At 44.0% G+C, this 14618-nt stretch overlaps 1 protein-coding gene and 1 long non-coding RNA gene across 2 annotated transcripts in view; one reads left to right on the forward strand and one right to left on the reverse strand.

The window, feature by feature from the left end:
- LOC128913105 (uncharacterized) lies at positions 1 to 11663 on the forward strand. Its single transcript, XR_008467840.1, has 4 exons — positions 1 to 256; positions 8217 to 8382; positions 9770 to 9886; positions 10307 to 11663. It is a non-coding gene; the product is annotated as an uncharacterized LOC128913105 (long non-coding RNA).
- FOXN1 (forkhead box N1) overlaps positions 9965 to 14618 on the reverse strand; it is a 22260-nt gene continuing 17606 nt past the window's right edge. The window contains exons 6-8 of the mRNA XM_054210143.1: positions 14027 to 14234; positions 12913 to 13428; positions 9965 to 10227 (exon numbers count right to left, since the gene is read on the reverse strand). Of these exons, the coding sequence (XP_054066118.1) occupies positions 9965 to 10227; positions 12913 to 13428; positions 14027 to 14234 (987 nt within the window). The remainder of the gene's footprint in view (positions 10228 to 12912; positions 13429 to 14026; positions 14235 to 14618) is intronic.

The following is a 14618-nucleotide window of genomic DNA, read 5'->3' on the forward strand; positions in this document are numbered from 1 at the left end:
TATCTCCGAGTTCCTCTGCGAAGCGGAACAGCGTAGAATGTTTCTGTTTTATTTCGAAAACTCACTTTGATTCCTCAGACTTACTGGGGACGCCTGGGCGACACAGCACGGCAACTGCTGTGTACTGGAACAGGCTGAAAAGTTCTTATTAATACAAGTCTTAAGTATTCTTATTAATTCAAGGCTTTAATTTTTGGACTGTTACCTGGAGCTGGATGAAATACCTGCAGTGAAGGCGGTGGCGACCTGAGCACAGGTTTGTACCCAGACTGTCGTTGGCTCGTGGGGAATCTGCAGCGAAGATAAACTCAATATTTGCCATCGGTTCCCTTAACGGGCTCTTCTAAATCAGGGGATGGTTTCTTCTTTGGCTGTGCAGGTTCTCTGTGGTTAGACGCTCTCTCCCAATTAAATCTGCCTCTCGGAATTACCCGAACGACTGGAAGCATCGGGTTTATTTTCTTAGAATTCTTGGAAGGAGTAAATGCTGATTTCACTGAATGCCTAAACAGAAGAGATAGGAAAATCAGCACGAATAACTCTAAGAAGGCGGGTTAAACAGTCTCTCTGATGCTGATGCTCAAGTGTAATTACCTGCACTGGTTGAAAAAGTGCTGAGGTTGAAGAGAACCTTTTAAAAAACAAAACCAAAAACCCTCCTAATTTTATTACAGAGAAAATTTCCCGGAGTTAAATGTCTGCCAAAAATATACCGCATTAACAATGCTTTTTCATTTTATTTTTTTCCCCCGTAGCTCGTATGTCAGTCTTGTTTATTAATAAATAAGCTTAATCATCCTGGAGATGTTCCGTACCTCTCCTCAGATTCTTAGTTCTTACGGCATTTGTCAGCTGCTTAACTGTTGTGGCAGCTCTTCCGTCTTCGCACCTTGCTTCTAAGTCCTTTGTCATCGTTCAAGGGCGTTCACCTCTCTGTGACTTGCATTCCCTTGAGGTTTCTTAACTGTAGTAAGAACAATTCTCCGGGATGTACTATTCCAAGTTTCCCAAAGTATACCTTTAAGACAATGTATCTTATTTTTAAAGAAAATTTTCGAGATTGCAGAAATCTCTGATTGCGTAGGATAAGCCAGAGGTGTTTATTCTGCTGATTTAAGTCCACAAAAAGGAGTAGTCGCTTTACAGAGATTTCTCCCCCCCCCGCCTTAACCAATGCTGTACAAGAGCTTAAAAATAGGGGGTGAAATCATGCTGGGTAATGCATTTTAATTAAAACTACAAAGAGAATTTAGGTAGGTAGAGCGTAATTGCAGTTGGATGATTCCCAGCCATTATTTTGAAAACTGACATGGGACCTTAAATAACAAAGGCCTGTTTTATTGAATAATAATTTAATTATTCTAGTAGAGGGCGTAAGCCGTGGTAATGAAGCTTGCCGATGAAAGCAATTTGTAGCAAGAAATAAAAACAGGCAGGGAAGTTACAAAGAGCAATAATATAGAAAACACATAATGAAATTTACTCGACGAGGGGAAGTGAACGCAGAGGGGAGAGGAGAGGCCCGAGCGCTTTCGGTTCCTCCTGTCCTACTGAAAGGCGGGACGAGCCAGAAGAGGGGAATAGCGAAGGGGGTGGTTTATAATCCTTACAGTTTGGCCATAAAGAGTTAAAAAAAAAATAAAATAATTATTCCAGATGATGAATTATCAGAATGCGCTGGTTTTACCGTATTTACGGGAGCAGTTATGCAGACAGTCGTGCTTCTTGTGCTGTACAAGTGCGGTTTTGTAGCTTTGGTTTTTTTCAAGAAAGGCAAGGCAAAAGCTGGGGTAGCAAAGCTTGGGCAAAGGGGAAACATCAGCCAGTTATAGGTAAAGCTTCCAGTAAAACGTCGAACCGTTCCATTTATATATCCCTCGCCGGCCCTGCGTACGCTGGCACGTGTATTTCCTCACTCATGCAGCCAAAGAGGTCGTAAAATTTCTCAAATCCTTTGAGCACGGGTAGGCAGGACCCTGTTGCAGCTACGAAAGGGGCTGCATGCCCCAGACCTTTAAGCTAGAAACATCTAGAATTGCTTTTATTAAAAATAACAAGCCCCAAACTTACCGAAAGTCCAAGCCAAACCACTTACGGGTGATGATGTGAAAGGGACGGCGCACCACAGTTAGGCGAATGTTACTCTGTTCGCTGGCATTCAACTAGTTTGGAAAATCATGTTTTTATTTCCCAAATGCATACCTTACCGCCCTTATATATATAAATATATCTATAATTAAGTGTCTAATTAAACCTGCTGGCTGCTTTGATGTCTGCAGGGTTTCATAAGTCAGGAGAACAGAGGGGACACTGTGTCCCCTGCAATTAAGCGTGCACGGAGGCCTGATTATAAGTTGAGAGGAAATAAAGCTTTCTGCCCCAGACGCGCCAGGTCTCTTCAGCACCGAGATGTCGTGTCCCTTTGAAAGACGTTCCCCCCACGGGGGTTCGTCCGCTGGCATTTGTCATCAACTACGTTTGAAATAACAGTCCAGAAGTGGTGTTTGCGGCCGAGGAATCGATGGCTACGCTTCCCGGGGCTGTCTGGCAAGAGACGCCGGCAGGAAACGCAGGCACAAGTGTCCCCGCGTAGATAACTCTTAAAGCCTATTATTTCAGCTCCCATTTAAATTTCTTTGAGACACGTTAAAATGAGAAAAGTAATTTCCAGCCTGAGCAAAAGCTTGCACTAAAGCATTGCAGTTTATCTCCTTAGATTAACTGGGTATTTGGTGCAAAATATTTTCTGTAGGTTTGGAGTTTGGTTTGGGTATTTTTTTTTTAATTTTTTTTTTTTTTTTGATGTTCTAAAGTCACGGAGTTAAAGGTAAGTTTAATAAATGCCTGAAGCAATCATGGAAGCCTGGTGCCTCAGACAGGCACAAACACGCTGGGCTTATTCATGTGGTTGAAATTAAAATTCCTCAGTAGCTGCCTGATGAGTGAGATCTCGAATCCTTTGCTCATCCAGATGGTGTAAACTCCCTCCTCTGGTGGGGGTTTTTTTTTTGTTGTTGTTACTGGTTCCCTTCGACCCAAGAGCTCGGTGCGTGGCCACTTGCTTGAAGAGCACAAATCTGGAGAGGAGACCAAAGCCTGGAGAAGACCCAGAGCCACACCTGCCTTTTTTTTTAAGCTTTATTACTCATCCCGAGCCCTTCATCTTGACTTTCAGCACCCGAAACGCGCCTTTCCTGGCACAGCGAGATGGCTTTACTCACCTCGTCTGTGCCCAGGTCCAAAAATGGATAGACTCAGAATAAGAAGTCTTCAATTCACCTAAGCAGCCCAACGTCTCAGCGCTTTGTTAATCTGGGTGGCCAAAATACGGAGGTTTGATGGCCACGCAGTCTGCTCGTCGGCATTTATTGGCCTCAAGGCGCGTCCCAGGCTTTCTGTGCGTAAAAACAATTTGTGGCCAAGTCAGTGTGAAGTCGGTAGTCCTCGGAAATGAATTCCAGCACTTAGTGGCATCTCGTGGCCCTTTGTGATCCAGGGAGATTCATCCCAGAAAAGGCTGCTAGGTTGTCTGGCTTCTACTTTTCTCCCTGTCCCTCCCTATATTGAGCCCAAATTTACTTAGAAAATCCGTAACTAAACGGTACCAGAAAGGTATCTTGATACCTTGAAGGGTACCATCAAGGTATCTTGATGTGGAGATGACAAGAGGTAAAAAAATCATTATTACGAAATGCCAAATATCACTGCCTACCAGCTGCCCGCCAGGGAGGGCTCGTCGCTGGTGACGGTTTCACATCGGTGCCTGTTTGCTGAAATCCATCCGGTCGTAACCTGTTCAGAGTTCGTTGTGTTGATATCCAGGGTCTAAGATTTTCCGCCAGTGTGCGAAAAGCTGGCCGAGAAGCAGCCAGGGGGAATAAATCCGGTATGCGTTAACGGTGTCCCTACTGCTGTTTATTTTCGGTATTTTCAGCGCAAAGTGTCGTTTGCGCGTGTTTGTTTCTTTGCCCGGCCAACCAAAAAAAATTGCCGTTTCCCGCTTCTCGGAAGGACTGGATTTAAATTTTATTTTATGGACTAACTCCATCAGTCGTTCAAGAACAAATCTGTAGTTCTCAAGTAAATTTTTGCAACGGGCATATGCAGGAAATGCTACTTTAAAGCTTCCATTTACGTGAGGGCAGCGAGGGGGCGCGTGGCGAACCGTGTTGTTCTTGCTCTGCTGGTGAACGTTTTGGTTTTGTTCAGCTAGAAATGGGTGAAGAGGCCAGAAAAAGCTTCTGTGAAAGTGTTTGCCTTTTTCGATATTTAGTAGTCTAAACACAAACAGTTACACGCAGATCTGGAAGCCGGATTGAAATATAAAAGCGGAGCATCGGCATTGATTAACTGATTTCTAGAATCCAAATATTGGTTTCAGCCAGTAGTTTAAAGTTATTTGAAAGTGCCAATAAATCAGTTGCACTTTTCAAGCTTTTGTGGACAAAGTTAGAGACATAAAGTAACACCGACGTGCTATTTAATGCTTTACCTGTTCCATAATACCTGTTAATCACTGTCGTTTTGAATTAGCTCAGTGCTGTGGCAGGGTTTTGAAAGATTGCGCAAAGATACGAATCTGGAAAGAGCTGCATCAACAAAAGCAAACGAATCTTCAGGGACGATGGTTTTATACCAAGAAGAGGAAAACATGAGGGAGGCAGCCCACTTCAGGCAGAAGTCTTGTCACGGTAACTCTGGGCTCGTGTCAAGGCAAAAAGAGCTTGAAACCATAGTTCCAATTATGATTTGAATTTTCAGAAACATACAAGAAAAAAAAAAAAGATTAAACTAAGAAATCCTAAACTTCAGAATGCAAATTTTTCCTGATCGTACGTTGGAGAGGGCAACAGCGAGCGCTTTCTTCTGTTTGGTAATAAGATATCTTTATGGTAATTCCACTTAAGATTATTTTTTTTTCCTAGACAGAAATAGCTGTTTGCATAATGTGTTTGGCTTAGGCTGATTGAGCAAACATCGTTAGCCGGGGACTGGGAAAACTTCATTCTTTTCCTCCTTTCTCCCCCTCTTTTCAGAGTACTACTTAACATGATCTTGAATGCAAATGTGTCTTAAATAGATTTGCAATGTGTGCGAAATAGGTATTTTATGGTAGGTACAAAGTAAGGTGTCGCCAGCTCTCCAAGTCCTAAGGAAGTGTTTTACTGTGCTATAAACCGTGTCAAAAAATGGCTTACAAGTACTTGCGCAAGATAAGGATATCTATATATACCCTAGAAAAACTTCTATGTAAACTTAAATAAAAGTAGTGAAATAAATATAGCTTTTTTACTTTAAAAAAACCCAAACAATTGTTCCAGAATTGCAATTTATAGTAGGACTTTTTCCTCACGCACCCATATTTCAATGGGGTTTTTTTCGTGTGTGCCGGAATCACTGATGCTAAACTGAAGCAAGACAATAAAACTCTAGATGTAACAGCCTGAAGGAGGGGAAGCGAAACCCAGACAATTTCTATTAGTTAATAACTTGCAGTTTTGTTTTTTTTTTTTAAAAAATAACGTGACCCTTTTTTAATATAAGAAAAATCATATAACGACTTCTAAGTTCTGTGAAATGTCCAACCATGATAAATATGGAACGCATTGGAGAAAATACTTTAAGGTGCTTAGAATAAATAACTTCATGTAGGGAGGACAAACCTCTCGTGTAGTAGATAGAGCGGATCAAGGAAATCAAGCAAAACACAAGAAAAACGTGTTAAAGCGTTGTTTTCCTCTCTGTTCTGTATGCCCGATTGTTCTTCAAAGACTTATTACCAAAAAAAAAAATGCAGACTACAGTACGACACTTAGATTTCTCCCTCTATTTCTTCTTCCCCTTCCTCCTCGTGATCACCTGTGGTCCCAAGCGTGGAATATATTGGTGCGTCTGAGAGAATGCCCCAGCCTGCATAACACAGAGCACAGCGTCTGCAAACCGCACCTGAATTTACAAATCCTGAACGCATTGGTATGCCCGTAAATTAGAAGTCTGTAGTGTAGAAAAAGAATCTTGGTTTTTCTGCATTCAAAACCTGTGAATTTGGGGGTTCTGTAGCAGATGTTTAGCTCACCTTGGTAAAGTCTTGTCCAGCATCACACTGTTGATTTTAATGGCTTTTTCATGTGCCATGAATTTGCTTTAATTGCAAATATTTCGTTACAATTTTGCTCTGTTTTTAGAGTGATGGCCCTTCCTGATGCCCTCCATCTGCTGTGTTCTCATGCGTGTTTTTTTTGTCATCGCCTCCCTCTGCCAAACATAAAATATTGGGAAGACGGTTAATGCCGTAGGGTAATGTCTTGCAAAGGTCTGTGTCATTCTGTATAATGGCCATATAATGCCGCATGTAATAGTGGTTCACCCTGTGCTTCTCAGTGGGTATCATAATAAGGATTTTAAAAAGGGCTAACAAGAATTTGATGCAAAAGGTGATCAAAAGTACCTGAGAACTGAGAGTCTCACTCCCTTCAGCCTCTGAAAATTAGGATCTGCCTGCCAGCTCCTCGGTGTTTGCGGCGGAGGACTTGGAAACGGGGAGAATCTTATCCTGAAAAGTCCTTCAGGATCAGGGCAGCTGTAGGCGGGTGTCCTGCCGAGGTCGGTGGGGCTGTTGGTGAAGTTACGGGTGTTTGAGGTAGGTGAAGGTCATAGAATGATAGAATGTGTTGTGTGGGAAGGGACCTCTAAAGGCCATCTAGTCCAACCCCCCCGCAGTGAGCAGGGACATCTTCAACTAGATCAGGTTGCTCAGAGCCTCATCCAGCCTGGCCTTGCATGTCTCCAGGGACGGGGCCTCCGCCACCTCTCTGGGCAACCTGGGCCAGTGTCTCACCACCCTCAGTGTACAGAACTTCTTCCTAATGTCTCATCTAAACCCACCCTGCTCTCGTTTAAAACCGTTGCCCCTCGTCCTATGGCTACATGCCCTCGCAAACAGCCCCTCCCCAGCTTTCCTGCAGGCCCCCTTCAGGGACTGGAAGGGGCTGGAAGGTCTCCCCGGAGCCTTCTCTTCTCCAGGCTGAACCCCCCCAGCTCTCTCAGCCTGTCCTCACAGCAGAGGGGCTCCAGCCCTCGGATCATCTTCGTGGCCTCCTCTGGCCCCGTTCCAACAGGTCCATGCCCTGCTTGTGCCGAGTGCTCCAGAGCTGGACGCGGTGCTCCAGATGAAGGTGGATGATGAAGGCAGGTGTTTGTGAGGAGCTGGGGAGGGTCTGGGCAGCTGGTCCCAGCCGGCGGGGGGCGGCACAGAAGCCAGAGAGCGCACAGAAATGCACAGAGCTGAGGAGACCCATCTCTCAGCACAAGCCAGATCTGCTGTAAAACAGTCTAATATCTGCATGTGACACGATTTACCAAATATTGTTATTATTTTTCAAGGCCAGGCTTGATGAGGCTCTGGGCAATCTCATCTAGTTAAAGATATCCCTGCGTACTGTGGGGGGGGGGTGGACTAGATGGCCTTTAAAGGTCCCTTCCAACCCAACACGTTCTATGATTCTATGATTTTTGGCTTAAGAGTGATGTGGGCGTATTTTAATGAACATATTTTTCCCAAAACAGCAGGTACAAACCCCCCTCCCTGAGGGCAGGGCTGGGGGGATCCACTTGGTTTTGCTTTTCCTCAATGCACAGTTATATTAGGATATATTTATTTGATTGAATTTTTTTTTTCCCCCTCAAAAAAGGTACCTAGGATAATATTATTGCTCTTAAAGTTTGTACTTGGTTGGTATTTCTTCGTAACTTGGGAATTCTGAAATAATACTGAATATGTTTAGAAACTATGATGTTTAGGAACTATAATGTTTAGAAACTTTATGATGTTTAGAAACTACGATGTTTAGAAACTTTATAGTGATATGCTCTAGCCTTATCATTTAATACACAAAAAAGGCATTTAGGATGATATTGTTGCTCGTGAAGTTTGTACTTAGTTGGTATTCATTTGTAGCTTGGTAACTTTGAAATCATACTGAATATGATGTTTAGAAGCTTTGTAACTTAAATGCTTTAGGCTTGTCATTTAATACGCACACTTCTAGTGATGCGGAATACTTAATTTTTTTCGTTATTTCTGTATCTAAATGTTAGGACAGTCAAGAATTGACCTAGGTCTAGTGTGTTTGTGTAACTCTTCCTGCTGGTTTTCTGCTTGGAAAAGGGACGTGGCATACTGAATTTTTTTCCTCATTTCTTTATCTAAACGTTAGGATGGTGAAGAACCGATTCACCTGGCTCTACCATGTTTGCGTAACTCTTCCCGCTGGTTTTCTGCCCCCGGTAAATCTGGCTGCGTTTCTCACTCGGCGTCTCACCCGTCTGCGGGAAGGCAGAGGAAGAGGGGCCGGAGTCAAGCCAGGACTTCTCGGTGGCTGCGTAAGGGATTGCGGAGTTGCATCACCCGTGTCCTTCCTAAGTCCTCTCCATCCCTCTGCCCCTAAGCTGATTGTGCCCTAAGCCTGGGCTGAGGCTCGGCGGAGGCTGCGGGTCTGAACCTGGGGTTGGCTTCGGTGAGAAACCAACGCCGCTAATCAAACCTGCCGGCATTTCTTTTAACAATTCTACCGCTGTTCTACCCGCCCTGTGCTTTCCTTTGTCATTCCTTGCTGCCTTTTCACAGCGTAAGCGACCCAATCTGACTCGAATTTTAACCTCCTTAATTTCTCCCGAATTAATTTCCCGAATGCCCCAATCGAGGTGTCATCCAACACGCTTTGATTTTTTTTTTTTTTTTTTTTTGGTTTGTAGACTATTTTCCTTAGCGTTAAAGGTTCCTGCTCCACGTGACTTTGGTTTCAGATTGCTTCACTTGAAATAAAGCACCGTCCTGCCGTGTCACAAGCAGCACCTTTGTGGTAAATCAGAGAGAGACGCGTGCTCCTGGGAAACTGGCTACCGGGATGCCTCGGCCGAGTTCCAGTTCAGCATCCCAATAGACCCTGCTGGATGTTATCGGATGTCAGCTGGGTGTTAAAACAGAGATGCTCTCTGCATTGGGCTAACTGCAACGATTAGAACGATTAGTGTTCTCTCTCTCTCTCTTTGTTTTTTTTTTTTTTTTAATTAATGTTTTTCAAAATCTTGATTTAAGGGTTGAATAATTCGTCTTGTTGTTCAACTTATGTGGGCAAAAACAAAGGAAGGAATGTGAATAATTTCCAGCCAAGTAAAAATTCTACTAAATTGTTTTGTTCTTTTTTATTAAAAAAGCAGAGTTGTTTTTTTTTTTTAAATTTCTTTTTAAACACAGTAAAACTTAGATTTTTTTTCACTAGAGTATGTTTCTTGCTTTGGTGTTTAGTCTGTCAGCAGCTAGTCCTTTATCTTCTAATACTTGCAGAATTTTCAGTTTACGTTCTTGTTTCTCAAAACCCAGAACTTCTTTCAAGGGGACTACAGAAGTTCGAATATGCAGATTTTTAGTTTATTTCTTTTTTTTTTTTTAGTGGTCTCTGGCAGATGATGTTGACATCAACAGCTCCAGGAAATAAGTTAGATTATTGTTTGCTTTGACTTCCATGTTCGTTTGCAAGCAGCTTTCGTTTAAGAAAAAAACAAACAAAAAAAAAACCCCCAAAAAAACAAACAAAAAAGGAAAAAAATAAGTCAATCATTTGGTTTCCTCTTGTAGTCATTGGTTTCTGGAAGATGCAGAGGATGAGTGGCTTGATAAAATGGTGTTGACCAGTTCAGCCGTTAACAATATTATATTTAAATAGTTTTTAATTTTTATTTTGGTTTTTTTTTTTTTTTTTTTTTGCAGTATCTGTCTGTAGAAAATTATCGTGGTGAAGCTACATATCCTGCGGGCGAGTTCTGGAAAAAAGAGTATTCCTATTCCGGCGGGGGAATGCGGTTTCAGCTGACGGGAATCGGACGGGTAAGTGCGCGTGTGACGGTCAGGACTGTACTTAGACGAAAGGAATAATACTAAGAATAAATTCGGTGGGCGCGTGGTTCACATCAGTGCGATGGGTTTGGACCCAGGGTTACTTAGGTAGGCGGGAGAGACGGTGTCCAGCTCCATGAAGGCGGAGTAGAGGGTGGTGAGCTGTAGGTCGGGCAGGCTGCCGTGGGGGGCCGCGCTGGGGGGGCTGCCCTTGGGGCTGCTCCCCGGCTGGCAGTGGGACGGGAAACACGGGGAAGACGTTGGGGAGGACGAAATGAGAACCAGGGGGTCCACGGCTAGGCTGTCGTCTTTCAGCTCCTCCCAAAGGTTTCCTGTAACAAACCAAAAATGGGTTGACTCGACTTGCCTTTTTTTTCTTTTTTTTTTTTTTTTTTAAACGTTGTTCTACAGGAGAAAGTCCGTAATTACACAGTTGCGTGCGCTGTGCGCGTAGCTACTCTTAATGGCTTGTGACGGAGAAAGAAATAACATTTCTTAGATAGTTATTATATGTCCGTCTCCCTAATAAATTGAAACCTGGGAGAAAGCAGCATCAATTTAAGAAAATCACCTCGCTTGATAATTGGCAAGACCCTGATGCAAAAGTATCCTGGTGAAGCGTAACTTCTATTTGAAAAAAAAAAAACAAACCCACACTAATTTTGAAAAAGAAAATCGCCTCTTTATAAGATACGGAAGAGCTAATGGCACTTTGTGGGACAAAGCGGCAAATAATATGACTTTACAACTGGCCGCCTCCTGTTCGTGCTGAATTGCAAACCGAATTGCCGGACGTGTGATCGACCTGACGGATCGAAACACCCGAAAGGTTACTCTTTTTTTTCTTTTTTTTTCTTCCTTAACGTGTCCCAAAAAGTTTCTCATCTTTCCGCCCAATGGTGCCTGTCGCAGTGAAAGGATTCAATGAGTTACTGCAGGAGGGCTGTATTTTTCGCATGTGTCATGGAAGAGCTCTTCAGGGGGGTGGTGGCAGGGAGATTGTTGCTCCGGAGCCGTACCCACCATCTGCAGACTGTCAAATGGGATAATAATTAGCCCTTTTGCTAGAAGAAGTTTGATTTGGGTTTTTTTTATATATATATATATAATTTTTTTTTTTTTTAATATGTGTGTGTGTATAATGTGTTTGCTCCAAGCGTGCAGGCCTGGTCTTAAGTTCCGGGAAGCTCTAAATTGAGATTCGATAATTTTGTCTAGAAAGAAAGTGAAAAGCTTAGATTAGGTTAAATTATTTAAAGGCAAAGGGCAAGGAGAGAGGGGAGCTGGAATTGCGCCACGTCGGTGAATATTCCCAGCACGAACGAGCGTGCTCCAAATTAACTGAGGAAAATGGAAAGAGAAAGGAGTGGAAGGGGAAGAAGCTGAGGATTCCAAAAAAAAACCCAAAACAGCTCCACAACCCTGTGTTGTTAATCTCGGCAAAGCAATCTGGGCATGGCAGGATTGCGGAATGTTTGTGACAGTACAATGGCACGGCAGCTGCCTTCGCTGAGTCACGGAGGTTATTAAGGCTGAGGGTTTTTTACTCCGTCTTTTCGTCGCTCTGCGTTCCATTTTTGGTCTGTGCAGGAGGGCAAATCTTGCGTGTTATTTGCTGCAGCAAGAGCTTTATCATTTGGAACCTCCATATATATATATACACACACATAAAAAAATATCTATACACACACATAAACTTGGTGGTCTTTTTTTTTCTTTCTTATTTTTGCACGGGAAGCGACGTTCTTAGGGTTCAAAATCCCGTCCGTTCCAGAGGATTCGATTATTTAATATAAAAAACTCTACTGCTTTTTTTTAATATTTGTATATTTAATATAAAAAACTTTTAATATAAAAATACTTTCGTAACTAAGTATTTAAGAACGCACCTCCGAAAATACAATTGTTCGGGGCGTAGATCGTGTGAATGGCTCGTGAAGGGAGCGAATAGCATTCTTTGGAGCAGAGAGGCGGGAGGCGTTTGAATAAACAGCGATAAAGAAAAATGCTAACATGTTATTTCAGGCGAAATTATTTCTCTTTGTGCCCCTCACGTGACAATGCTCTGGATACGCACGAATTAGTTGTGCATGTTTTCAGTGGAAAATGCGTCTGAATTTAAAAAATACCTTCTAAATACTGGATGGCAGTGCTTGATATCAGCAGTTGTGCTCAAGAGTAAGAAGGGTGGGTTTTTTTTTTCTTTTTTAAACTCTAGATGTAAATCTGTAGCTTTCCTGGGAAACTTTTTAAAGCTGTAGTGCAAAATTCGATGTTGTGCAAAACAATGTGATTGAGTAAGGTGGTCTTTGTAGCAGCGGCAAGGACAAGTAATTAAAAAAGACAGATATAAATGTATTTTCCTGGGCTGCGTCCCCAGCAGTGTGTCCAGCAGGGCGAGGGGGGGGATTCTGCCCCTCTGCTCTGCTCTGGGGAGACCCCCCTGCAGCGCTGCCTCCAGCGCTGGGGCCACCAACAGCAGAAGGACACGGAGCTGTTGGAGCGGGGCCAGAGGAGGCCCCGGAGATGCTGGGAGGGCTGGAGCCCCTCTGCTGTGGGGACAGGCTGAGAGAGCTGGGGGGGTTCAGCCTGGAGAAGAGAAGGCTCCGGGGAGACCTTCCAGCCCCTTCCAGTCCCTAAAGGGGCTCCAGGAAAGCTGGGGAGGGACTCTGGAGCAGGGAGGGGAGCCATAGGACGAGGGGGAACGGTTTTAAATTGAAAAAGGGAAGGTTTAGATGAGATAACGGGAAGAAATTTTTGACTCTGAGGGTGGTGAGCCCCTGGCCCAGGTTGCCCAGAGAAGCTGTGGCTGCCCCATCCCTGGAGGGGTTCAAGGCCAGGTTGGACGGGGCTTGGAGCAACCTGGGCTGGTGGGAGGTGTCCCTGCCCAGGGCAGGGGGTGGCACTGGGTGGCCTTCAAGGTCCCTTCCAACCCAATCCATACTGGGATCTTACACAGACTGGGATGTGGTGTAACAAGCCTGACTCCACAGAATAGAAATTCCTTGGATACCTACCTTGGAGATCAAAATCAGTCAGGGACGGATTAAGAGCATCGATGTCGTTGCTGAGCTCCCCCTCCTGCAGGAGTGTGCCCGGCGCTGTGCGGGCTGGGGACCCCCTTGCCCCACAGCTGGGGGGCGTCTGCGCCGGCAGCGGGGAGTCCTGGGGGGCGCAGGGCTGAGTTCCGAGCTCGGCTTGAGCCTCTCCAGAAGAAAAGAGGGTCTGAGGGTCAGGTGGCTGTTGCATCAGCGGAGCGGAGATGTGAGGAAAACCCTGGGGTGATGGATAGCAGGCGTTTTGCTGCCCCCCGAGTAAATTTGGTAGTGGGGTCTTGACATGTAGAGGTCCCGAGGCGGGGATGCTGTGTAAGGGCTGTGGGATGCCGGAGGAAAGAGATGGCTCCACCAAGGAATGGGCCTGGACTGCCATCTGCCTGGAGAGGGAGGCACTTGCAACCCCCGTCGGGCTGCAGGACATGATGGAAGATCTCAGCTTTTCACTTTTGTCGCCGATCAGCGTGTCGAGTTCTTCTACAAAACAAGGGAAAAGAAGGGGAGAAGAAAAGAAAAGAAAAAAAAAAAAAAAGTCGGTGACTTACTTATTCCGAACAGAGCCTTAATTTTCAGAGCCTGCAGCTGGAATTTTAGTGCTCCTCAGGAAATGGGTGAGTGGAATGGCAAACAAAAATGCTCACCCAGATACAAGAAGAACTGCAAAAGCCTGAAATGTTTTTCTAAATTATCATTGCCGAGTGAGTGTGTGATAAATTGCATTTTTGTCCTTAAGGTTTGGCTACTTCTCAGTTAATTTCAAATTTTATTCTTTAGTACTTATTTCAGGGTTAGTTTTATCTTAAAGTGTAGTGAGATGTCAAGAGAGAATGTTATCTCGGTGACGCTTCTTTGGAAGCAATCCCGCAAGCCCAATTCTGCTTTTTAATTTAATTTTTAATTCTGCTTTTTGATTTTTTTTTTCCCTTGTTTTTGCCAATCCCTTTATAACCAGGCAAAATTCTTAAATGCTTCCCTAGATCATGTGCTCTGCTTCCCTTCTACAGCTTGGTGCCCATTGCAAAGAAAATTTCTGGGGACCAGAGTCTGAGAACGAATACACTGTCATGTCACTGACCTGGCTTTGCCATACTCTTCCTTACAGCAACCGGGTCTTTCCTCTTCCATTTCTGAAGCTCCTCCTGCATCTTATCAATTTTGGCTGGATTCAGAGCCCACAAACAGCCTTTCCGAGAGGAATTGCCCGACTTGTTTTCAACTTTCTCAAAGCATTTGTTCAAAGATAAGTTGTGGCGCACGGAATTCTTCCAGCCATCTGGAGCTGTCTGGAAAAACAAATCCGATCTAAGAATGGAACTTCAAGGAAAAAAAACACCCAACCAAATGTATTTCTGTTTTGACGGGTGAGATCATAAGGAACGCTGTTTAGATTAGACTTTTTACAATACGAAACTTGTACATTAGAAGGAAGCCACAAAAACGTTAAGAGTCATGTTGTGCGGGAAGAGAGGGATCGGATAAAACAGTAACTGATCTTCTAAGCAAGAAGGTTGGCCTTGTCAGAGGGGCTGCGGGCTTTTGAAGAGGGGATTGGGACATCACAAGAATTACGTGTGTAACGAATTCTATTCTAGAACTGCGAACTAAGAGGAAATCTATCTTAATCTATTTTGGAACACCTAGTAAAATTTCCGAGGCTTAATTGAAGG

Source organism: Rissa tridactyla, chromosome 7, assembly GCF_028500815.1.
Source record: "Rissa tridactyla isolate bRisTri1 chromosome 7, bRisTri1.patW.cur.20221130, whole genome shotgun sequence".
Classification (NCBI taxonomy): Eukaryota; Metazoa; Chordata; class Aves; order Charadriiformes; family Laridae; genus Rissa; species Rissa tridactyla.